A 25,322-nucleotide genomic window follows, 5' to 3' on the forward strand; every position below is an offset into this window, starting at 1 on the left:
GGGCTAAGGAAGAAAAATCCACTGAGACTGGAGAGGAACAGTTAGACAAATAGAAAAAGAAACAAGTGAGAGTGGTCATAGAAGTCAAGGGTAGAGAGAATGTCAGGAAGGAAACATGATCAAATGTCTAATGCCTCAGAGGTCAAATAAGGTGAGAACTGTAAAGTGCTTCCTGACTTTGCCACTTAGGAGGTTCTTGGTGACATCTGCCAGAAAAGTTTTGGTGATAGCAGCCTGGCAGAGGTGGCTTGAGGAGTGGGGATGGGGAAAGAGAGGGTGACAAAGAATTGAGATAGTAAGGATAATTTCAATTTCAGGTCTTGGCTGTGCAAGGGAGCTGAGAGAAATGAGTCTCTAAGAGGGCAGGTGATTGAGAGGGTTGTTCTCTTTTTGTCAGCAGGGAAACCAAGAGAAAAGTTAAAAAGGTCAAAGGGCGGAGAAAGGAAGAGAGCCTCCGGGTAAGAGAGAAGGTTGACCAGGTCAATAGTAAAGGATTTCCTTAAATCGAAGGGAGGACCTCTAGTGAAATGGTAAAGGAATACACACTTGACCCAGTTTGCAGGTGGGAAATGGGAAGCCAGGAGTTCTGCAAGTTGGCCTTTCTGTTCTGTGAGGTGCCATCTGTCGGTGAGGAGAGATTAGGGTCTGCAGCGTGAAAATCTAGACCTTACTCTGGGTAATCAAGGGAGAGGTTATCGGCTAATGACAAATTAAAGGCTTACTTTTTAGCTGGCAACTGAATCACCATAACATTTTATGTTACCAATTCCAAAATTTTGGGGGGATTCACTCAAGATTGAGAGAGTAGAGGTCGTAACTTTTAAGAGTATAAGAAGTTTAAACGGTCCACTACGAGATAGAGAAGGAAAAGTGATCAGCTGGTAAATATCATACAAGACAGAGCGGTCCAGGGACTCACAGGTCTCACTAAAGAAAAGTCTAGCGTAGGTTCATGGCACGGAGGAATTGTAAGGCTGCCTAAGACTAAAGCCGAATACGAAGTCCATGTCTGCGGTCCGCACCTCATCTCTCCGCGCGGCAGGCGCGACGAGGGCGAGAAACGCCCTGTCCAGTGGTCGCACCACACGACACCAGGAAAGGGGCCCCTCTCTGCAGACCCTCATATCTCCAGGTCCAGGCCCCATTCTCCTCCGCTGACAGCAGCTTCCTGGCGCGCGCTTCCGCTGGTTTCAGGCCAAGACCAGCCAAGGTGCACCTTACACCCACCTAGAAGGAAACAAGCCTGGTCGCCCGCGGCTACCCAGCTAGGCCGCGGGTAGTGGGGGAGGGCGCGCTGAGGCAGGCGGTCGGCGCCAGGGCGCCGGCTTCCCCCCCACCAACCAAATACGAGCGCTCCGAGCCCCGCCGCCGGAGCTGCGATTCCGGCCCGGACGCCTGCGCACTACGGCTCTCCCCGCCGCCTCTGGCACTCCTTTCCCCTCCCCCAGTCAGGGCGCACCCTTGCGCCTGCGCTGTGCGTGTTCGTGGTCTGCGGCAGCCATGCTGATCCCGTATGGAGAGGCGAGTGGGGGGGACAGAGTCGAGGACTGCGGGATAGGAAGCTGGGGATATGGACAAGCAGCAGCATTATAACGCTCTGGGTTTCGGGACATAGGCCTGGCCATGCGGCCCCCTTGGCCCCTTGCGCGACCCCCAGGAACGTTTGGAAAACTGGTCCTCGTGACTTGGGGGGGGGCAGCGGGCACGTGACCCCCGTCAGCCAATCTGGGCGCTGCTGACGTGGCCGCGCGGCCCCGGTACTCTCCCCACCCCCCAGCCCGTTCGGGAAGGGAGGGGCTGGGGGCTACGCCCCCTCCCCCAACACGGCTTCGTTTTCCGGGGGGGGTTGACACCCCGGATTACATACCCCGTACCAAGCCGAGGGCAACTTTGGAGGCCCCCTGGAAGGCTTTAGGATCCAGGTGAGAAGGGGCCCTTGTGGGGCGGAGATGTTGTCAGTCAAGTGCTTAGCCAATGGTGGGGAGTCCGGGAGGGGGATTCTTGGGGTTCAGAAAAGAATGCTGAGAGTGGGAAGATTTGTCTTTCAAACCTTTTACAGCCAATGGGAGCGTAGAGGGGGGCGAGCGGGAGAGGGCCACTGGGGGGGGATGGGAATGGCCAGCCTCATGCCTCCATACCAATTGGAGGGCAAAAGGGTAAGGGGGCGGTGTGGCCCCCCCATTCCATTCGTCCCCTGGGGGTACAGCAGCCGGGAGCCAGGTGAGAAGGGATCCATCGGAGGCCGAGGGAGGGGTGACCTGGCGGTGGGCTGAGGAGTGGTGGCTGTGGCCCCTACCCGTGGATGTGAATGCTTCAGGAGTTGGCCACCCAGGCTGTGAACTGAGGTTGTTCCCAGGCGCCAACTTCTTTTCTCCCCAGAGCCTCTGGAGGGAGCATTGCTGTGTGCCCTTTGTGTTCGCGGTAGGGGAGCTCCAGTCGTCACACTGCAGGCTGGAGGTTACGCTTCGAGTCGCTTACCGAATTTGTGTGCATTCACGTGGACACGGCCTGTGGGGCCTTTTGCCCCTGTAGGATCTTTACTGAGCACGTGTCTACTCCAGGCTGGGGGTCTTACAAGCTGAAAGCTTGAGGTCTGCTTAGGAACAGAAACCAGGCCCAAGGTGGGTGCTGGCAGTAGGGGGTCTAGAAAAAGTGGTCTGAGATGCGAGGGAGGCTCGGGACCTGGAATGATTTCACAGCTCCCAAGGTTTCGGGTTTCTCCAGGGTGGCCTCTTCCCTCGCCTCCCTCATCCCCTCCCCCAGTCCTGAACAGTTCTCTCCTTGTGTACTGCGGGGGAGGGAACGGAAAGGAGGAAAAGAGTTACTTTCCCAAATTACTGAGTAGCAGTAGCCTCCCTGGTGACTCATGTGGGGGAAGGGAGGATAGAGGATCGGGAGGCAGTGATTTTCCGGAATGCAGGGAATAAACGAGAGCAATATCTGGCTGCCCTTTTCCTTTCTAAGGCCTGGTATTTTCTCAGCCTGCTAAGTTCTTCTTCTACGGCCGGCCCCCTGATGGGCCTCTGTCCTGGCCTGCAGAGCCCGGGTGGAGAAAAGCGGATTTGGGCGGTTGGGCCACTAGGGGGAGGGGAGGAGGCCTCTGCAAAGTTGCTGTGTCATTGCCCTCCCTGCTGCAGCCACCCGGACGGGGCCGCTTGTACTTTTGGGGGCCAAGGCCTGATCCTTGGCTGGGGGAAGGGGACTCTGCTCTCCCGATGCTCGTTTTCCCCCGCCTTCCCCGGGTTTGCCCTACTAGTGGTAAGAAGACAGGAGACTGGCGGCCATTTTAGACAGTAACCGAGGTTGGAGCTGAAGGGCTACTGCAGAGGAGGAAGGGTGGCATGGTTGCAGCTAAAGGACCTAGGCCCTTACGAGTCCTTCCCGGGGGAGGGGGAATCTTACCGTGTATTTGTTCACCTACGCTGATTACTTTTCCCTGATAGGCACACAAGTTTGTTTTCTCCCTGGTAGCGAAGAAAGGGGAAACGGGGGAGGGGACGCCCTTTCGCCAAAGCCCAGGTTTTCTCGGGTGGGGGAAATCCTTTCACTCTTTTGTAAGGGGGCGGGGACGGCCCCAGAGATGCTCTGGAGATCCAGACTTTGGGCTCTGGTTTATTCATAGAGTCTGCACCCTTATTTAGCTAACCAAGTTATGAGGAAGACCTGAGTAAGGTGGGGGGAGGGGGCGAAACTGAGCTCCCAAAATGGCTCCTGCCCCTCCTCGGAGGCGGACGGCCGGGGGGAGGGGAGGAGGGGAGGAGGGGGAGGGCTAGTCTGAGCCGCAGCCGCCGCCTCCTCCGCTCGCCCTCCTCCCTGGCGCTGACCGATGGACCAGCCGCTCCGTGGGGAGGACTCCGGACCCTGGTGGGGGGGCGGGGGGGTTCTTTCGCCCCCGTGGCGGAGGGCCCCTAAGAGGCGGATACCCTTAGGGGTGGTGTGGCGTGTGGGGAAAGGTCCGAGCTCGCCTGGAGGGGGAGGGTTTTTCCCCTAAGTCACCCCTCACAGGACTTGTTTTTTCTGCTCTGAGCCAGACGCCGGAATGGAGTTTGAGGAAGAGGTGAGGTGGGTTACATTGTATAGGGTAGATGGATGCGTTTGGAGATTTTAATCCCACTTCAGGGTTGCCGAGGTTTTTTCGAACGAGCAGAAATGTATTGGTAACCGTAGGTGTGAGGGGGAGGGATTAGAAAGGGGCTTGGACGTGCAAATTTGGGAGACGTATTCTAGCTTTTGTAGTCTTTGGGACTAAACAGTAAATAATGAGTGTTTTGCTCTTGTCTTTCCATTATTTGGTTTGGGGGAGGGAGTGGAGTATTTTAAGACTTTGGCAAGCCTGTGTTTTACATTGTGGGGCATGGAAAGTTAGATCCCCTCGTCGCCGTTCTGAAGCCCGTAGCTGTTCGCCATAGAGGAACAGGCCGCGGCTTCTAAGATGGCGTCTTCTTCTTCGTTTCAGATTCTTCGCTGCAGCTGCCTTACCGCCGAGAACCACCACCCGCCGGGCGTCTTGCGGCCACACCCCTGGCGGGCCCAGGCAGGCTACGCCCACGCGACCCCTCCCGTTTCCCTGCCGGTCTGGCCAATGGAGGAGCTACGAATGGCACGACCTGCCCGAGCTTGGCAGTCTCCAGTTGTGCTGTGCATGGAAGCCTGGGAAGACTTTGTTGGAAGGAGAGGCGGGGAGAGGGTGCTGGAGGCTGTGGGGCGATGGCTTCCGCACCCCTTCCAACCATCCTCTTTGCCTGGATTCGGCGGACCACAGCTCAGCCAATTGGCTTGGAGATGTGGCGGGTTGCCACTTCCCTGTGGGTCTCTGCGGCACTCTTCTGCCTGGTGACTGACACCTTGGAAATGAAGTTTATGACGTCATCGTTGCGGCTGGCCAATAGAAAAAGCTCCCGCGGAGAGGTGTTCCTTCCCCTTCGACTCAGCTTCTTCACCCGCGTGAGCGAGCGCGCGCGCGCGGGGGGGGTGGGGGAAATCTCGAGCGGGGTGGCGCGCATGAGCGGCGAAGCTCCTCCTCCCCGCCTATATATAAAGGGCTGGCGCGGGGCTCGGCGGCGCCATTTCGCGCTGGAGTGGAGCAGCCTCTAGAACGAGCTGGAGGATTCTGCCTACTGATACAGAGCCTTCGTGTCGTCCGGGGCCGCCATTACAATCCACCTCCATCCGCTTGGAAATGGCCTTCGTCCCGGCCTATGACTGGTCCCAGCGGACAGTACAGACCCCATAGAAGCCCCTGAAGCTCCCCTTTTTCGGGCCCCGCCCAATCCTCGGAGTCTGTCCTCCCCTTCTACTCCGCCCTCAAGAGGATTTCAAAGATGGAGGCGGCGGCTTCCTAAACCACTTTTCGTGTTCATCCGCCTCCATCCGAGATCGAAACGGGACCTCGTCCGCCCCGTAGGCTCCCGACAAGAAGAGGGGATCCCTGCAGAGCAACAGCGGGCTATATCGACGACGGTGTCTGAGATCGGGGACCGTCCTTTGAAGAGTCAGTCCCTCCTTAGTTGCCCGCCTCAGCGGAGGCCGCCGCCATTTTCTTGCTGTCCGCCGTCTGCAGAGCGCGCCAAGCTGCCTGGAGCTCTCCGAGAGGCCCCAAAGAGACTGCTTTCGTGCCGGTCCGGCAGGGGGTTTGTTGCCTGGAGGCCCAAGAGGAACGGCCTCCCCCGTACTTACCGGGTTATGCTGGACCGGGCGGTGAGGGGAACTGAGGCCACCCGGACTTTCCGCGGCTGAGGGCAGCGCCGGTTCCCTGCGGTCAAGATGCTGCAGAACGTGACCCCTCACAACAAGTACGTTCACGGGAGGAGCGTGTGGGAAGGGGATGTTGCGGGCGGCGGCACAGGGGTGTGGGGCGCCGTGCTCGGGGGGAGTACGGAGCGGCCCCGGCGCGCTGCTGTTTGGCGGCGGCTGTTGACTCGGCCGCGCGGAGGGCATTGAGCGACGGTTTTGGAACGGTGGTGGCGGCCCGGCTACTGCGCATGGAGGGGAATACAGGCTGTCATTTTATACATTTGATGCCGCCGTGGCCCAGTCTTCACCGAGTCAGGCAGAGCTAGTTTGGCGGTGGAGTGTAGTGAGGGTGGACAGCAGCTCTGGCGTTTGGTGGGTCTGGTGTCTAGCGGCGGTTTGTCATAGCTTTTTAGGGGGATTCACGGCCACCTCTAGCGCCCTGTAGGGTTGCCATGGTGATAGCTTAAGGGACTGGCAACGGGGATTCCCGGAGAAGGGTAAAGGGATCACTCTCCAAGTCTGCGGATTCCTAACGCCCAGGATATGTCATTAAATCTTTTGTTTTCTTTGGGTGGGTGGGTTGTATGTGGTGTTTGTTGGTGGAGGCATTGTTTTTTCTTAATAGGGGTTTCGTTCGGAGCAGGAGGGTAGAGCTAAGGTTCCTCGTTCAGCACTGCGTTGTAAACAATGAGATTCCCGTATAATGTCTTAAATTTTAGGTGGTAGGAAACTCATCGGAGGAGCACCAGAGGGACTGTAGACGAACCACTGTTGGCGTTTGGTGTCTGGAGTTGGTGCCATAGTGGGGAACTGGTAGTGGAATCTTGTTGTGTAGTGGGTGGGTGGAAGGGGGCTATCACTTGGTGACCTTGACTGTTTTGTACGGGTTTTTTACTTTCTTGGAGTGAGGAGACTTTCATTTGGTGCGAATAATTTTGGGGGCTTGGCAGTTTCGGGCTGTGAAGTCTGAAAATGCTTCCTTGTCTGGATGTTTTTTAAGTTGGTATGGTTTTTCATTTGAGTTTCCAGTCCATGTTCTGTTGTGGCGTTAACTTCCCAGACCTTGTGGAAGATGGTGCTCTCTCTTCTATCTAGGTGGATTATTCGGTGTCTTACCAGCATTTTATGGAATTTTCTATGTCCATAATTTGTTCTCTTCCTCTCTTCACCAGCGCTCAACCACCATGGCAACCACCAAACCCCCCCAGTGAGGAGGAAGCTTGGGGTTTGAGTTTCTTAGCTCCTCCCATCTTGCTTAAGCCCCATCCCCATAGGGCTGTAGTTCTGAGATATTGTGCCCTATCAGAACCAATTTTAGAGTTTAAAATACGAAAAAGAAGTCATTAGAGTTCAGAAGGTGGGATCTAGACAGTATACTAAAAATACTAATAAAAGAAAGGCAGGGCCAGCAATAAAAGCTCCACAGATTGTTTGGGTATTGTTTCTGCTTAAATCACTTGGCATAAGCGCAACCACCTCATTAGGGCCAACACCTGGATTTATCAGACCATTGTGCAAATGCACTTTTTTCTGATTTGCACGATATTGCCCTAATTTTGTTTCCCATCTTTACAGGCTCCCTGGGGAAGGGAATGCAGGGTTGCTGGGACTGGGCCCAGAAGCAGCGGCACCAGGGAAAAGGATTCGAAAACCCTCCCTCTTGTATGAGGGATTTGAGAGCCCCACAATGGCTTCGGTGCCTGCTTTGCAACTGACCCCTGCCAACCCACCACCCCCGGAGGTGTCCAATCCCAAAAAGCCAGGACGAGTTACCAACCAGCTGCAATACCTACACAAGGTAGTGATGAAGGCTCTGTGGAAACATCAGTTCGCATGGCCATTCCGGCAGCCAGTGGATGCTGTCAAACTGGGTCTACCGGTGAGTAGAGACATTGGAGCCTGGGAGGTATGGGATGAGCAAGACTGCGTGTGAATGGGGGTGGTCTGCTTAGTGTAGATGCTGCGGCCCCTAGGGAGTTCCCATTTCTCCCCTGTAGGGTAGTTAGCCACCAGATTTCTGGATTCTTGGTCCTTTGCGATTGATCCGACCGCTTGCTGTAACTATCTTGGCATCTTTCCTTGTGCCCTCCATGTGTCCTTCCTTAACTTTTGTGCCCTGGCTCCATTTTACAGATTCCCACCTCGGGTTGGGGAGAGGACCACGGTGGCCAAAATTCTTAGCTTCTTCCTTTCCCTCATGCAGCCCATGGATAGCCAGCCCCAGAGGTAATGTCACAGGATGGGAAGTTTCCAGAGTGGGTGGGAGGTGGGTGGTTAGAGAAAGGCAGCAGGGGCCTCCCTGTGGGTGTCAAGAATCTTTATTTATTTTGTCCCACAGTTTAACTGGGGCCGCAGTTTAAGTAAATATTCCTCTGATGCTTAGGGGGGGGGTGTGTGTGTGTGAGAGAGAGAGTCGGGGATCCGTAGTGTCTGTAAGCATTTATTTTCCTATGGTTCTGACCTAACATTTCTCTATTTAGGATTATCACAAAATTATAAAACAGCCTATGGACATGGGTACTATTAAGAGGAGACTTGAAAACAATTATTATTGGGCTGCCTCAGAGTGTATGCAAGATTTTAATACCATGTTCACCAACTGTTACATTTACAACAAGGTGAGTTTTTCTGTGTGTTCATTTAGCAGATGCAGATAAACGATGATTTCTATTATTGCTAGATACTTTGTCTACATAAAGTTTAAATGCTTTGCTAGTAAGGGTGTTACCCAGGTAGAGTAGTCAGTTTTCAAAACCTGATTCTAGGTGGTACTATCGAACACAGTGATGTGACTTCAGAGCTCCAGTTAAAGGTTATTTAAGTAGAACACTTCATACTTGGGGAGGGTGGTGGCCCTATTTCTTAGAGAGCACCAGAGACCTGAGTAGACTAGGGATGTCTTTTCTTTTCAGCTCTCAATCCCTTCTGAACTGTAAAGGACCATGTAGTTTTTTCTTTAGTATTTTGGGAGACACAGTTAAGAGAAAGTGGAAATCAGTAGTGGCCTGGAGTAGGAAATTTTCTTCAAGATTTGATGACAAGGTGACTTGCGGCGGGTATGGTAATGGCCTAGATTCTGAATGCCTCTGAGAAAGATGGTGTATGTCTATCTTCTGTTGGCATTTTTTTTTAACTTTCTTCATTGTTGTCTGTGTTCTTATAGCCCACTGATGATATTGTCCTAATGGCACAAACTCTGGAAAAGATCTTCCTACAGAAAGTTGCATCAATGCCACAAGAAGAACAAGAACTGGTGGTGACCATCCCTAAGAACAGCCACAAGAAGGGGGCCAAGTTGGCAGGTAGGAAGAGTAGGAGTTTTGCAAATGGACACCTAAAGATAGGGGAAAGAGAATCAAACTATACTTGCTTTTTTCCTTTTTCCTAGCACTCCAGGGCAGTGTTACCAGTGCCCATCAGGTGCCTGCCGTCTCTTCTGTGTCACACACAGCCCTGTATACTCCCCCACCTGAGATACCTACCACTGTCCTCAACATTCCCCACCCATCAGTCATTTCCTCTCCACTTCTCAAGTCCCTGCACTCTGCTGGACCCCCGCTCCTTGCTGTTACTGCAGCTCCTCCAGCCCAGCCTCTTGCCAAGGTATGATCTGTGGATTTCCTCTGGGCAGCAGGGAGGCAAGGGTCTTAAGTAAGGTGGGCTTGGAGTAATAGGTTCCTTATCTTTCTTTCTGCAGAAGAAAGGCGTAAAGCGGAAAGCAGATACTACCACCCCTACACCTACAGCCATCCTGGCTCCTGGTTCTCCAGCTAGCCCTCCTGGGAGTCTTGAGCCTAAAGCAGCACGGCTTCCCCCTATGCGTAGAGAGAGTGGTCGCCCCATCAAGCCCCCACGCAAAGACTTGCCTGACTCTCAGCAACAACACCAGAGCTCTAAGAAAGGAAAGCTTTCAGAACAATTAAAACATTGCAATGGCATTTTGAAGGAGTTACTCTCTAAGAAGCATGCTGCCTATGCTTGGCCTTTCTATAAACCAGTGGATGCTTCTGCACTTGGCCTGCATGACTACCATGACATCATTAAGCACCCCATGGACCTCAGCACTGTCAAGGTACCCACTGCATGGGCAGATGGGATGCTCAGGCAGTGAGGGGAGCCTAGGTGCAAAACATGAAGTATCCTTATGTGGGCACACAGCAGTCTTTGGTTCTTGGCAGTTTACTTTTATAAAATAATAGTGGAACAGAAAGAAGGTCTGGTGCTTGAGAATTCATATTTTCTGGAGTTTGAAACAGTAGGGTGGGGTTTCTTTGTCTTGGGAACAATACTGTTTATAATTACTAATGTGGCAGTGTTGGGTTAAGGAAGTTATGGGGTGGAAAGACAGTCATAGGCCACCTCTTCTCTGTCACTTAGAAATGATTTCTTTTTCTAGACATAAATATCTCTTCAACCCACCCAAATTCCTTTGACTTCAAACTTGAACCCCAGGGCACAGATCCTTAAGGTCATCCCCACTGTGCTCTCAAGAGAGGGCTCTTCTTGTGGTGTCTGGGGTTGGCAGGGAAAGGTGAGTCTTCCTGCCTGTGCAGCTTCTGATGCTGCCTCCTTCTGCAGCGGAAGATGGAGAACCGTGATTACCGGGATGCACAGGAGTTTGCTGCTGATGTACGGCTTATGTTCTCCAACTGCTATAAGTACAATCCCCCAGATCACGATGTTGTGGCAATGGCACGAAAGCTACAGGTGAGCGGAGAGGTTGGAGTTGGAAAAATAAATGGTATGGGGAGTTATTTTGTCATCTGTGCTGCGTAGCCTCAACATGAGGGTCTCGCTGTTCTGTACAGTTGTAAATGGGAGCTGTATCACTTGGTGGCTGGGTATGCAGGGCACCCACTGTTCATCAGCATAGTTTTGAGTTTGTGCCTCTTTATAGGATGTATTTGAGTTCCGTTATGCCAAGATGCCAGATGAACCACTGGAACCAGGGCCTTTACCAGTCTCTACTGCCATGCCCCCTGGCTTGGCCAAATCATCTTCAGAGTCCTCCAGTGAGGAAAGTAGCAGTGAGAGCTCCTCTGAGGAAGAGGAGGAGGAAGATGAGGAGGACGAGGAGGAAGAAGAGAGTGAAAGCTCAGACTCGGAGGAAGAAAGGGCTCATCGTTTAGCAGAACTACAGGAACAGGTATTTTGTCACTCTTAAAAGTTTTTACTGGGTAAGAGGTTCATGCTTTTTGTTCTGATTTTTTTTTCTTGTCTTTTTATCTTTATTTACTTTTTCCACTTCTTGTTTTTTCTGTAGCTTCGGGCAGTGCACGAACAACTGGCTGCTCTGTCCCAGGGTCCAATATCTAAGCCCAAGAGGAAAAGAGAGAAAAAAGAGAAAAAGAAGAAACGGAAGGCAGAGAAGCATCGAGGCCGAGCTGGGGCCGATGAAGATGACAAGGGGCCTCGGGCACCCCGCCCACCTCAGCCCAAGAAGTCCAAGAAAGCAAGTGGCAGTGGGGGTGGCAGTGCTGCTTTAGGCCCTTCTGGCTTTGGACCTTCTGGAGGAAGTGGCACCAAGTGAGTTAGAGTAGGAAGCAGAGACTAGTTTGGCTATTTCTCTCTCTCCAGGGGATGCCATCTCTCTTTGCAAAGATTTTTCTAAATGTCCAGTTAACAGATACAATAGGCTTTGAGCATTGGTCCCCAACCTTTTTGGCACCAGGGACCAGTTCCATGGAAGACAGATTTTTCCACTCGGGTTTGAGGGGATGGTTTTTGGTATGAAACTGTTGCGCCTCACATCATTGGGCCATTAGATTCCCATAAGGAGCATGCAGCCTAGATGTCTACCACATGCAGTTCACAGGTTCATACTCTTACGAGAATGTAATGCTTCTGCTGATCTGACAGGAGGCAGTGATGCCCGCATGCCTGCTGTTCACCTCTTGTGTGGCCCAGTAATAGGCTACAGACTGGGTACTGGTCTAGGGGTTGGGACCCCTGGCTTTGGGAGTCATAGGGTCTTTCACAGCTACTCTGAAAGCCATAAACTAGAAACAAATGAAGATGGCTGTGTTTCAATAAGTTTATTTGCAAAGACAAGTGGCAGATAAGATTTGTTCCCTGGGCCATGTAGTTTGCCTGTTGCTCTAAATCAATGAGTCTAGACTTTTGTTTTTAGTGGCGTAGCAGTTTTTGGTTTTTTGGTGTGTTTTTGTTGTTTGTTTTAGACTCTAAGCTGGAGTGCAGTGGCGTCATCTCGGCTCATGGCAGCCTCCACTTCTTGGGATCAAGCGATTCTGCCTCAGCCTCCCGAATAGCTGGGATTACAGGCTTGCGCCACCAAGCCCAGCTAATTTTTGTAGTTTTAGTGTTCGGCTGATTTGTGTAGTTTTAGTAGAGACAGGGTTTTGCCACGTTGGGCAGGCTGGTCTTGAACTGACCTCAAGTGATCTGTCAGCCTTGGCCTCCCAAAGGGCTAGGATTACAGATGTGAGGCACTGCACCTGGCCCATGGTGTAGTTTGGTAGTGTTTTAGGGAGTGGAAAGACCCATACCAGTATACCTAAATGGGTGTACCTTGTTTTATTGTGCTTCACTTTATGGAGATTTTTTAGAAATTACAGCTTTTTTTTAATTGAAGATTTGTGACAACCCTGTATGGAGCGAGTCAACAGTTTTTCCAACATGTTTTTGTGTCACATTTTTAGTAGTAGTTTTTCATTAAGGTATGTACGTACATCGTCTTTTTAAAGACCTAATGCTATTGCCCACTTACAGTCAAGAACATAGTGCCAAACAACCAAGTAATGTAACTCACTTTATTTTGGTACTCACCTTATTGCAATGGTCTGGAACCAAACCCAGAATTTTCTGTCTCCAAGAGGTATGCCTGTGTAAAGTTTTGAAAGCCCAAAGTAAATGTAATAAAATGCTTGGCAGGTAAGAGTTCCATAAAACACTGTTTCACTATACAGTGTCCCAGTACCCCACCTCTGATTTGGCCATTGAATGGAAAAGCAGAAGCTCCACTCTGGGCAGGAAATAGGATCACTGAATTATAACAGTGGGAACATACTAGGAGAGGTTAATGAAGATTCTTTTGCTGACAACTCTTTTTGCCCGTAGGCTCCCCAAAAAGGCCACAAAGACAGCCCCACCTGCCCTGCCTACAGGTTATGATTCAGAGGAGGAGGAAGAGAGCAGGCCCATGAGTTACGATGAGAAGCGGCAGCTGAGCCTGGACATCAACAAATTACCTGGGGAGAAGCTGGGCCGAGTTGTGCATATAATCCAAGCCAGGGAACCCTCTTTACGTGATTCAAACCCAGAAGAGATTGAGATTGATTTTGAAACACTCAAGCCATCCACACTTAGAGAGCTTGAGCGCTATGTCCTTTCCTGCCTGCGTAAGAAACCCCGGAAGCCCTACAGTACGTATGAAATGAGGTTCATCTCGTGGTTCTGAGGACAGATTAGGAAAGATAATGGGGTCTGTTTGCTTTCAGGATTGTCAGCTCCCGGGATAATGGGATGTGTTGGTTGACTCCTCATGTTCAAGAAAGGAACTTGGGAACCTAGGGACCCATAATAAGATGCTTGGGGCAATCTTAATGTATCCTGATAAATTTCTTTCATTAGCCATTAAGAAGCCTGTGGGAAAGACAAAGGAGGAACTAGCTTTGGAGAAAAAGCGGGAATTAGAAAAGCGGTTACAAGATGTCAGCGGACAGCTCAATTCCACTAAAAAGCCCCCCAAGAAAGGTGAGTACATACTTACAGGCCACTACAGATTGACTGCATCCTGCCTTCGTGACTCTTACTGACAATTGACGATTCAGACTTGAACGTCTTTAACTTTCAAATTTGTTCTGCAGTGAGTGAGAAAACAGAGTCATCCTCTGCACAGCAAGTAGCAGTGTCACGCCTTAGCGCTTCCAGCTCCAGCTCAGATTCCAGCTCCTCCTCTTCGTCGTCGTCCTCTTCAGACACCAGTGATTCAGACTCAGGCTAAGGGGTCAGGCCAGATGGGGCAGGAAGGCTCCGCAGGACCGGACCCCTAGACCACCCTGCCCCACCTGCCCCTTCCCCCTTTGCTGTGACACTTCTTCATCTCACACCCCCCACCCCCCCTAGGAGAGCTGGCTCTGCAGTGGGGGAGGGATGCAGGGACATTTACTGAAGGAGGGACATGGACAAAATAACATTGAATTCCTAGCCCCATTGGGGAGTGATCTCGGACACAGAGCCCCCATTCAAAATGGGGCAGGGCAAGGGTGGGAATGTGCAAAACCCTGATGTAGAGTTACCTGAGGCCATAGCTGCCCTATTCACTTCTAAGGGCCCTGTTTTGAGGTTGGTTGTTCTAATTTATTTTAAGCTAGGTAAGGCTGGGGGGAAGGGTGGGGCCGTGGTCCCCTCAGCCTCCACGGGGAGGGAAGAAGGGGGAGCTCTTTTTTTACGTTGACTTTTTTTTTCTACTCTGTTTTCCCTTTTTCCTTCCGCTCTATTTGGGGCCCTGGGGGTTTCAGTCATCTCCCCATTTGGTCCCCTGGACTGTCTTTGTTGATTCTAACTTGTAAATAAAGAAAATATTATTCAAGTTTTGAGTTAACTTAATATTTGTTTTTGTAGTGTTTCAAAAGGAACATCATAAGAATTGTCTTGATAATTTTGAAGAAAATACTCTTGCAATGAGAAAAGGCAATAGCTACCCTATAATTGGATTGTTTTAATTTTTAAACCAGTAGGCTTTTGCTGTGTTTTCAATAAATCCATCTCACTTTTGTAAACTGAGTGCTTAGAACTAATCTTTAGGTCTACAATTTGCTCTTGTTTAAATGAAAAATAGTTCTGTGGCTCATTCATGCTTTAACCAAGAACTCAAAATGTTGAGGTAGGCTTTAGGTTTTTCCCTGTGGCACTGGATGTGTGAGTTTTCTCCTGAAAAGATGTAAAATGTGAGAAGGGGGTGGGAGGTAGCCAAAGGTAAAGTACTTTATGCATTGAGTTTATTGCCTTATAAAAGGCAATTGGGCCTACTTCGTTGTTAAATTTTGCTGCTATGGTCACACATCGCAAATTTACAGATAGTTTATTAGAATACTAGAGTATTAACAACAATTAAATGGCAAAACTATCCTTTCTGCATATCACCTTGTCTTGCTAAGGGGAGGGAAGGGTTGTATGTTAGGGGGTTGGGATGTGTGCATTCTGGAATTCCGGGCTTTAATACTGGAAAAGTGAGACATTTGGCTTAGTATAGTATACCATAGTAGGAAATGAATAGAGACATGGAAATTAGAATCAGGAATGTAGTAAAGCAAATGGTTTATTCTGCTATAAATGGCACCAGAAACAAAGTATAGGGTGGATTTTGGAAGCAATAAATTTTACTAGTGATTCTCAGCCCTCTTTAGGGAGTCCGACTAAACGGGCTTGAGCAACAATTTTCAAAAGCTCAGGAGATAGTAATAATAAATTAGGTTTGTGAGCCACCTGCTATTCTTTGCCAAACAGTTTTAGAGGGGAACAAATCCTTGTTTCGACTTTTTCACTAACTGGTGTGCACCATTGAAAGTTCTTGAGCTCTGGTCCCCTTTTGAGAACAGATGTTGAGGATTCATAAGTAATAGACATGTTGGGCAATAGGTGATGAGACAAAGTTCTGAAAATCGTAGTAAATAGATTTAAGCCAAGTGCATGTCCATGTCAAGGACTACATCTCATTTCAGAGGGAATTTAAGGATTGAATTGGCTTAGTTTTGGGACAAAATACAGAATATTTTGTCTGACTGCAGCCCCTTCTGCTCATGTACTTTTTTTGTTTTTGTTTTTTTGAGACGGAGTCTCGCACTGTCGCCCAGGCTGGAGTGCAGTAGTGCGATCTTGGCTTACTGCAAGCTCTGCCCCCCGGGTTCACGCGATTCTCCTGCCTCAGCCTCCCGAGTAGCTGAGACTACAGGCACCCACGACCACGCCCGGCTAATGTTTTTTTTTTTAATGTATTTTTTAGTAGAGACAGGGTTTCACCGTGTTAGCCAGGATGGTCTCAATCTCCTGACCTTGTGATCCGCCTGCCTCGGCCTCCCAAAGTGCTGGGATTACAGGCCTGAGCCACCGAGCCCGGCCTGCCCGTGTACTTTTAAGGTTTGTATTGTGTAGTTGGGAAAAATAAAAGTTTCAACCTGACATTGGAGGCCCGTTAGTACTTAATTCCCTATAAGTTGAACCCAGACCACCCTAAGTGCTTTAAAGAGAGAGAAGGCCTGGCTCATCTGCTTGACTGCCGACCTGGCTGACACGGGCTTCACACCTGCCTTAAACCAATTGGACTAGTCTCCTTTGATTGACATATTAGTTTGAACTTATCTCAAGCCTGTCTCGCTTAGGGATTGTAATTGTTTTAGGACTTTGGTTGAGTTGCATCTTGGTTGCCAAAGGACTTCATTCCAAAATAGCAGTCTCCAGCACAACTCAAAAGAACTAGTTGTGGAGTCCTGTGGGCATGATTTCCCCCTATGCTCCTCTCCGCAACTGGAATCATAGGTTCTATTGCTGCTGCTTTTTCTCTCTCCCCTCATGCTGCCATTTACTCCTTTTTATTACATCCATAGGAAACGTTTTGTTGGGATGTGGGGGAAGGTGAGAGTTGGTTTTATTCAGTCACACATTTATTGAGTTCCCTTGATTGCCTTTTCAGCAAACTTAGGCCCATAGACCTGGGCATTGCCAAGCCAGAGGGTATAAGGTAAAGATAAGGTCTTATCATGGAGTTTGCTTAGCACAAATAGAGTGTGATTATTAACCATCATGGTGTGATTATACTGATTGAATCCAAGATACAGGCATGACTTGGTCTTCACAGACTATCCTTACTGTGCACCCATATGTGGACCCCAGTTCCAGCCTGCCTGGAACCTTACCCAAACTCCTGCTCTTAAGTTCACTCAGGACTACCTTGATTGGAAGGCCCTGCTTCCATGAGTGACCAGCATGAGGGACTCCCAGGACAAGGACCAGAGCTGACTGGTGTTACTCTGGGGCTTGGTGCAAGACTGGAGGAAGATTTTCCTGAGCAATTAGAGAGTGGCTGTAATAGAGAGCTGGGAAGGAGATGTGGGAATGGTAGCATGGGACTAATGTGTTGTCACCATGATTTCATTTTTTCCTGGGTCATCACCCTAAAGATCCTCACAAAATCCTACTAGTTGGTCTCCAGCACCAAATGAGACAACAGCTTCTTGCTCTCAGAATTTATATTCTAGGTTCAGGGAAAGGGGCAGCATGAGACAACTAGTCACACGATTTTTAGCAAAAGTAGGTAATTCTAACAGGACAACGTGCAGAGATCTAGCAAGAATTCGGAAAAGAGGGTTCTCTTTTCTGAGAATGTGAGAGCTATTCAGATATCTCAGAAGGATGAGTTCCTTCCTGTTTGTAAGGGGTGGATGGGTGTAGTGAACATTGCCAGCAGAAGAAACAGCAACTGAGAAGGTAACTAGGTGATGCTGAAGCAGCAGGGATGAAGGTGGTGAGTGCTTCCAGATAAGTCCGGAAAGCAGGGAAGCTAAATCAAGGAGAGCATTTCACCTGCGATAAGGACTTGAATTTACATCTCAAAACACTAATAGCTAACATTGAGCACTTAGTGTGTCCCATGTACCGTGCTAAATAAAAACCCTGTAAACTCATTTGGTCCTCACTATAATCCTGTGAGGTACATCTTGTCTGCGTTTAACAGATGAAGAAATGAGGCACAGAGAGATTAATCAATTTACCCAGTATCACCACATTGTCAGTGCTGGAGGTGGGTTTTGATACTAGGCGATCTGGCTTCAGGGTCCACATTTATAACTACTGCACTAGACTTCCAGTGCTGTGGGCCAGTAGGGAGCTAGGAGATAGACACGCTTTAAGGAAATTGCACTAGGGATAATCATGTTAGGGTTGGTGGGGTGTTGAGAGTGGATAGTTTAGAAAGCAATTGCAGCAGTTAATCCCAGCAAGTGAGAATAGTGGTGTAGAAGAGAGAGGCAGCAATGTAGATGAAGAAATGTAGGTAGATTTGAGAGCTATGTGGGAGATAAAATAGATGGAACTTATTCTCAAAATGTTCTTGTCTCCACACATTAAAGGAACAGCAGAGCACATGGGCACTTGCAGACATACACCTCTCAGAATATCTAGCACAGAGCTTTCCAATAGTGGAAGCTTGATATTTTGTTGACTAAAGGAGTGCCACCTGGCTGACTGGCAGATTTGAATGGAGCTCCCTCCAGTGAGGCTTGCGGAAGGGGCAGGGGTTCTGAGGCTCTCAGAGACTGCCACTGAGGTATTTGGCGCCACCTGTTGGGCGTGTTACCCACGATTTCCTCCTGAATCTATTGTCATTTTTGTGCCCTGCCCCCGAAGTTAGGTGGTTCTTCCCTTCTTTCCTATACTTCGACTTTTAAAATGTGAGCCTTCATTTTTACGACCCAGAGGGTCATAGAAGAAGGAGATTAGGCTTTTTTAGTCCTTATCTCCCTTTACCTCTGAAGCATTCCATGCAGCTTCCCTAGCATTTTATTTTTATGTATGTATGTATGTATTTATTTATTTTTAAGAAAGAGGATTTCTGTCACCCAGGCTGGAGTGAAGTGGTGTGTAAAGATATAAACTTTGAAATTTATATATTTATAAAGATAAAGATCACTGTAGCTTCGACCTTCCGGGCTCAAGTAATGCTCTTGCCTCAGCCTCCTGAGTAGCTGGGATTACAGGCATAAGCCACCGCACCCTGCATCTCCTGGCTTCTTTGACTTGACACCACTTGTTCCTAGCTCTCATACTTTTCAGACACCCATTTCTTAGTCTGCTGCTTTAAAGACTCTGCCTCTGCCTCCCATAATATATTGTTCCTTATGACACCTTCCTTTGTCCTCTTTTTATTTGCACAGTATTTTTAAGCAAGTTTGCCCATTCCTCTGGAGGCAACTCCCACCCATAAAATCTGTGTCTCTGTTTAGACCTTGTATTAGTCCATTCTCACACTGCTATGAGGAAATACCTGAGACTGGGTGATTTATAAAGGAAAGAGGTTTAATTGACTCCAGTTCTGCATGGCTGGGGAGGTCTCAGGAAACTTACAATCATGGCAGAAGACACGTCTTCACAGGGTGGCAGAAGAATGAGTGCCAAAGTGAAGGGGGGATGTCCCTTATAAAACCATCAGATCTCTAGTCCCAGCTACTCAGGAGGCTGAGGCAGGAGAATGGCGTGAACCCGGGAGGGGGAGCTTGCAGTGAGCTGAGATCCGGCCACTGCACTCCAGCCTGGGCGACAGAGCAAGACTCCGTCTCAAAAAAAAAAAAACAAAAAAAAAACAAACCATCAGATCTCATGAGAACTCACTATCACGAGAACAGCATGGGGGAAACTGCTCCCATGATTCAATTATCTCTACCTTTGACACATGGGGACTATTACAGTTCAGGGTGAGATTTGGGTGGGGACACAGAGCCAAACCATATCAAACCTTAAGCCAAAGTTCCAACACCTAATGCCAAGTTCCCATAAGCTCGTGCACACAACATGTCTAGAAAAGATTCTACCTTTTTCCCCAAAACATGTCCCTCACAGTGAGTTCTCTAAGTCAGCAGTCCCCAATCTTTATGGCACCAAGGATTAGTTTCGTAGAAGAAAACTTTTCTATGGATGGAGGTGGGGGGAATGGTTTCCAGATGAAACTGTTCCACTTTAGATTACCAGGCATTAGGTTCTTAAAATGAGTGTGCAACCTAGATCCCTCGCATGCTCAGTTCACAATAGGGTTTGCGCTCCTGTGAGAATCTAATGCTGCTGCTGATGTGACAAGAGGCAGAGCTTGCTCGCTGCTCACCTGCTGTGCACCCCAGTTCCTACCAGGCCACAGACTGGTAGTGGTCAGTGGCCCAGAGGTTGGGGGACCCCTGCTATAAGGAACAAATACTTATATAGAGCTTACCATGTACCAGACACTTATGAGCACTTTTGCAATTTAGTCTTCATAATAATCCCAAGAGGTAAGTACTCATCACCATTTTATACATGAGGAAACAGACATTTAGTAACAGTTCCATAGCTGCCTAGTTTCTTCCCCTTATTTTCCCCCAATTCCCTGTTCAACCATTGAGATCTATTGAGCCTTCCTCTGTCCCTTCTCTCAGTGTCCCCCATCAGCCTGGACTCTCACACAACTCTCTCACTAGTCCACGTCTTTCAGCTATACTGTGCTGTTTCAGGGCCCATCATTCACCTCTCCCTTCATGCCCTGCCCTATTCCCACCACACCAGTGAAGGCCTCCCTTCCTGGGTTATCAGGCCTGTCACTTTCAGTGAGGCCTCACCTCAACTAAGGAGGTCAAAAGAAGAATAGCCTCTCCTGTGAGTAAGAGGAACTCATCATCCTTGCCAAGCTTTCCATCAACCCCAAACTTCAAGTATTTTTGTGTCCTTGTATAGTAAGTGAATATTTCTACATAAATAAAATATTTCTTACAACTCTTTGCCAAATGAGGACATTGCTCATTTTGTCAGACAAGCTAATGTTTGATTTGAGGTTGAAGGAGAAAAGGGATTTATTCTCCAGTGATAAGCATTTTTGCTGGTGTTTGACAAACAAAAAAAGAGCAGTTCTTCTATTAACCGCCACTGTCAGACCTCATGGAGTCTGACAGTTGCTATTCTAATTGCTCAGACTATGAGAAGGTAACACTGGTTCACTGATGAATACTTTCCCCTCTTCTGCCCCTGCAGAAGATGTATTGGAACTGGCTTCTCTGTGAAGGCAGGTTGTAGAGACAATGACAGCTCTTCCAAATTACCTTGTCCTCCTGCATGGTTGTTTCTCACCCAGAGTTACTGAAGAAAAAAAAAAAAGAGACATTTTGCAGTTTCATCTACCCATTTTCTTCTCTCTCTTAAAAATAATTTTTTTAAAAGACAGAGTCTTGCTCTGTAGCACAGGCTGGAGTACAGTGGCACGATCTTGGCTTACTGCAACCTCTGCCTCCCAGGTTCAAGCAGTTCTCATGCCTCAGCCTCCCAAGTAGTTGGGGACTACAGGTGTGTGCCACCACACCCAGATAATTTTTGTATTTTTAGTAGAGATGGGGTTTCACCGTGTTGGCAAGTCTGGTTTCGAACTTCTGATCTCAAGTGATCTGATCCACCCACCTCTGCCTCCCCAAGTGCTGGGATTACAGGCATAAGCTGCCACGCCTCACCCAAAAATAATTGTTTTAAAGCAGTTCTCAAGGTTTTCTAAGTTTGCTCATATTCTTTTAACTCTTAAGTAACTCCAGGTAAGTGGAAGCTGAAAAGTTACAAAATGATAGTTGCAAGGGCCAAGCAGTCCTGCCTCCCTGTCAGAGTGAAACTTTATTCTCTCTGATGCAAAATAAAATGATGGTTGTTCTTCCAGATCCATGATTATCATGACATATTGTTCTATATTCTTGATTTAAGAAAGCACTAGCACTGCCCAGTCTCTGTGCCCTTTGATTGCTGTGTCAAGCTTCAGGTTGCTCACCCTGCCTTCCGTGAAGAACTTTCCTTACTTCGTCCCCAATTCCCTGATGTCTGGTCTGTGACCTGGTGCTGAAACTGGCTATGACACTGTGCTTAGACTTCCCCTTAAAATTCTGCATTCTCTTCTGGACCTGTTTCCAACCACACTGACACAACCCCCTGATGTACTGTTCTTGAATCCATCTCTACTATTCAGGCTGATTCCCAGTGATCTCATGTCCTTCTATCACTGCCTGTGGTCTTGCAAATAGACCCTACAGAGCCCCACAACTATTTCACCAATCATTTGGCCAGGGAGTAATGCAAGAGACAAAAATTGAGAGCAGGAGAGAATGATGAGCAACTGAGGGAGCAGCTTGGGGTTGAAAGGCTACCTCAGAAAGCAGTTCTGTGATTGGGAGGAAGGTGGCTGATGTTACTGCAAGGGGTATCAAAAGCCACTGCCCTGAACTTCAGAGTCAGGTAGAAAACAAAACAGAAAGGACCTTCTTTTCCTCTGAGTCTGGGGAAACTGAGAGAGAAGGAGAAAGCCGGGAAGGGGAACTGACACTTACTGAGCCCTTGCTATCTGCCAGGTGTATATTGATGGGCACTTTTCATAGTTACCTCTTTTGGTCAACATGACATTCCTATCACATATATATTATTATTTTTATTTTAGAGAGGAGGAAACTCTAAGTTAATGTGCCTAAGATCACAGAGCTCGTGAGACAAGATAAGGCTAATTTCAAAGTTTATATCTTTACATACCAAACATTTCTAGTTATATTCTAGATATAAGCCAACAAGGAATTCAGAAGTAAAACTTAGAAAAAACTTCCAGATATTGTTAACTCCACCAACCTGAGCTAAAGAATGAGGCTAGAGATGAACACACACACACACACACACACGCACGCACACGCATACACACAGTCACACACACCCCTCTATCTTTTTAGAACTTTATTTTTATTTCTTTCTTTATTTTTTTGAGACAGAGTCTCACTCTGTCACCCAGGCTGGAGTGCAGTGGCATGATCTTGGCTCACTGCAACCTCCACCTCCTGGGTTCAAGCAATTCTCCTGCCTCAGCCTCCCAAGTAGCTGGGATTACAGGTGCCCGCCACCATGCTGGGCTAATTTTTGTGTTTTTAGTAGAGACAGGGTTTCGCCATGTTGTCCACGCTGGTCTCGAACTCCTGGCCTCAAGCAATCCACCCACCTCTGCCTCCCAAAGTGCTGGGATTACAGGTGTGAGCCACCAGGCCCAGCCTAGAATTTTGTTTTTATTATTTTTATTTCAATAGCTTTAGGGGTACAGGTGGCTTTTGTTTACATAGATGAATCGTATAGTGGTAAAGTCTGGGCTTTTAGTGTACCCATTACCCAATAGTGTATATTTCACTCAGTAAAAAATTTTTCATCCCTCACCCCACACCCCGCTCCCCACTTCTGAGTCTCCAATGTCCGTTATGCTACTCTATATGGCTTTGCATACCCATAGCTTAGCTCCTACTTACAAGTGAGTTTTAAATTAGGTTTAGCCTAAAGCTGCTTCCTTACATGTTTTAAGTTCAGCCTAAAGGTTTCTCCATACATAGCAAACTGAAACCTAACTGGATGTATAATCAGAGTGAAACCTACTCTAGTGCCGATCACCGAGTTTTGATCAATCAAAGGTGACCAACAGTTCAAACTGTGTTCAAATAAGGCAAATACTGAGCTGTAACCAATCCGGCTATTTCTGCACCTGACTTCCATTTTCTGTACCTCACTTTCCTTTTTCTGTACATCACTTTCCTTTTTCTGTTCATAAATCTTCCACCACTTGGCTGTTCTGGAGTCTCCCTGAGCCTACTCTGGCTCAGGAAGCTCCCCAATTCACAAATTGTTCTTTGTTCAATTAAACTCTGTTGAATTTCATTTGTCTAAGGTTTTTTTTCTTTAACAATGAGAACACGTAGTACTTGGTTCTCTGTTCCTGAGTTACTTCACTTAGGAAAATGGTCTAGTTCCATCCAAGTTGCTGGAAAATATATCATTTCATTCTTTTTTGTGGATGAGTACAATTTCATGGTATATACACATCACATTTTCTTATCCACTCATCAGTTTATGGGCACTTAGGTTGATTCCATATCTTTGCAATTCTGTGTCTTTTTGATATAATGACTTCTTTTCCTTTGGGTAGACACCCAGGAGTGGGATTGCTAGATCAAATGGTAGATCTACTTCTAGTTCTTTGAGAAATCTCCATAGTATTTTCCACAGAGGTTGTACTAATTTACATTCCCACCAACAATGTATAAGCTATTCCTTTTCACTGCATCCTTGCCAACATCTATTGCTTTTTGACTTTTTAATATCAATGATACTGGCTGGGATAAAGTAGAATCTCATTGTGGTTTTAATTTGTATTTCCGGGCTGGGCACGATGGCTCACGCCTGTAATCCTAGCACTTTGGGAGGCTGAGGTGGGAATTTGAGACCAGCCTGACCAACATGGAGAAACCCCATCTCTACTAAAAATACAAAATTAGCTGGGCATGATGGCACAGGCCTGTAATCCCAGCTACTCGGTAGGCTGAGGCAGGAGAACTGCTTGAACCCAAGAGGCGGAGGTTGCAGTGAGCCAAGATCTCGCCATTGCACTCCAACCTGGGCAACAAGAGTGAAACTCTGTCTCAAAAAAAAAAAAAAAAAAAAAAAAAAAAATTCCATTTCCCTGATGATTAGTGATGTTGAACATTTTTTCATGTGTTTCTGGACATTTGTATATCTTCTTTTGAGAAATGTCTGTCAATGTCGTTTGCTCACTTTTTAATGGGATTATTTATTTATTTTATTTGTGTATTTTTTTTGCTCATTTGTTTGAGCTCCTTCTAGATTCTGGATATTAGTCCTTTGTCAGATGTTTGCAAATATTTTCTCCCATTCTGTGGTTGTCTGTTTAACTCTTGATTATTTCCTCTGCTGTGCAGAAGCTTTTTAGTTTAATTAGGTAGGTCCTATTTATTTATTTTTGTTTCTGTTGAATTTGTTTTTGAGGTCCTATTCATAAATTCTTTGCCTAGGCCAATATTCAGAAGAGTTTTTCCAAAGTTTCTTCCAGAATTTTTATGATTCCAGGTCTTAGATTTAAGAATTTAATCTATCTTGAGTTAATTTTTGTATATGTTGAGATACAGAGATCTAGTTTCGTTCTTTTTTTTCTTTTTTTTTTTTGAGACAGTGTCTCGTCTGGGTTCAAACGATTCTCCTGCCTCAGCCTCCCAAGTAGCCGGGAGGCGCACACCACCACGCCGGGCAAATTTTTGTATTTTTGAGTAGAGACAGGGTTTCACTATATTGTCCAGGCTGATCTCAAACTCCTGACCTAGTGATCCACCTGCATCGCCCTCCCAAAGTGCTGGGATTACAGGCATGAGCCACTGCTCCCAGCCCTAGTTTTGTTCTTCTACCTGTGGCAATTCAATTTTCCCAGCACCATCTATTGAATAGGGTGTCCTTTTTTCAGTGTATTGTTTTATCTGCTTTGTCGAAGATTAGTTGGTTGTAGGTATTTGACTTTATTTCTGGGTTCTCTATTCTGTTCCATTGGTCTACTTGTGTGCTTTTATACCGGTACCATACTGTTCCAGTTACTCTAGACTTGTAGTGTAATTTGAAGTTAGGTAATGTGATGCCTCCAGATTTATTCTTTTTGTTTAGGATTGCTTTGGCTATCTAGGCTCTTTTTTTGTTCCATGTGAATTTTAGGATTGCTTTTTATAATTCTGTGAAAAATGATGCTGATATTTTGATAGGAATTGCACTGACCCTATAGATTGCTTTGGGCAGTATGGTCATTTTTCATATTGATTCTTCCAGTCTATGAGCATGGTATGGTTTTCCATTTGTTTGTATCATCTATGATTTCTTTCATCAGTGTTTTGTAGTTCTCCTTAGGGAGATCTTTCACCTCCTTGGTTAAATACATTCCTAGACATTTACAATTTTTTTTGTAGCTATTGCAAGTGAGACTGAGTTCTTGATTTGATTCTCAACTTGGTCGTTATTGGTATAGAGCTGTTCTATTGATTTGTGTATGGTGATTTTGTAACCTG

The 25,322-nt window shown here is 47.6% G+C and overlaps 1 protein-coding gene across 3 annotated transcripts; it reads left to right on the forward strand.

Moving 5' to 3' along the window:
* Window positions 1-1,478: 1,478 nt before the first annotated feature.
* Window positions 1,479-14,284, forward strand: BRD2 (bromodomain containing 2). 3 transcript variants are annotated; one of them, XM_007972983.3, is made up of 14 exons: window positions 3,793-4,057; window positions 4,457-5,792; window positions 7,309-7,612; window positions 7,867-7,959; window positions 8,214-8,351; window positions 8,897-9,035; window positions 9,122-9,336; window positions 9,431-9,805; window positions 10,312-10,440; window positions 10,631-10,879; window positions 10,997-11,259; window positions 12,811-13,115; window positions 13,324-13,446; window positions 13,560-14,284. In XM_007972983.3, exons 5-14 carry the CDS (start codon window positions 8,241-8,243, stop codon window positions 13,694-13,696), a joined length of 2,046 nt encoding a protein of 681 aa, XP_007971174.1. In that variant the 5' UTR covers window positions 3,793-4,057; window positions 4,457-5,792; window positions 7,309-7,612; window positions 7,867-7,959; window positions 8,214-8,240; the 3' UTR covers window positions 13,697-14,284. The 3 variants fall into 3 exon arrangements, with proteins under 3 accessions (XP_007971173.1, XP_007971174.1, XP_007971172.1); XM_007972982.3 differs by lacking the exons at window positions 3,793-4,057; window positions 7,867-7,959 and adding an exon at window positions 1,479-1,922; XM_007972981.3 differs by lacking the exon at window positions 7,867-7,959.
* Window positions 14,285-25,322: the final 11,038 nt, after the last annotated feature.

The sequence above is a fragment of the Chlorocebus sabaeus genome, chromosome 17 (assembly GCF_047675955.1).
Source record: "Chlorocebus sabaeus isolate Y175 chromosome 17, mChlSab1.0.hap1, whole genome shotgun sequence".
Classification (NCBI taxonomy): Eukaryota; Metazoa; Chordata; class Mammalia; order Primates; family Cercopithecidae; genus Chlorocebus; species Chlorocebus sabaeus.

Excerpts from the sequence above, each read along its gene's own strand:
- BRD2 (XM_007972982.3), top strand. The coding sequence starts at position 5,764 with ATGCTGCAGAACGTGACCCCTCACAACAA. Across the intron at positions 10,441-10,630 it reads CAATGGCACGAAAGCTACAG|GATGTATTTGAGTTCCGTTA; the intron begins GTGAGCGGAGAG and ends GCCTCTTTATAG. Across the intron at positions 11,260-12,810 it reads TCTGGAGGAAGTGGCACCAA|GCTCCCCAAAAAGGCCACAA; the intron begins GTGAGTTAGAGT and ends TTTTGCCCGTAG.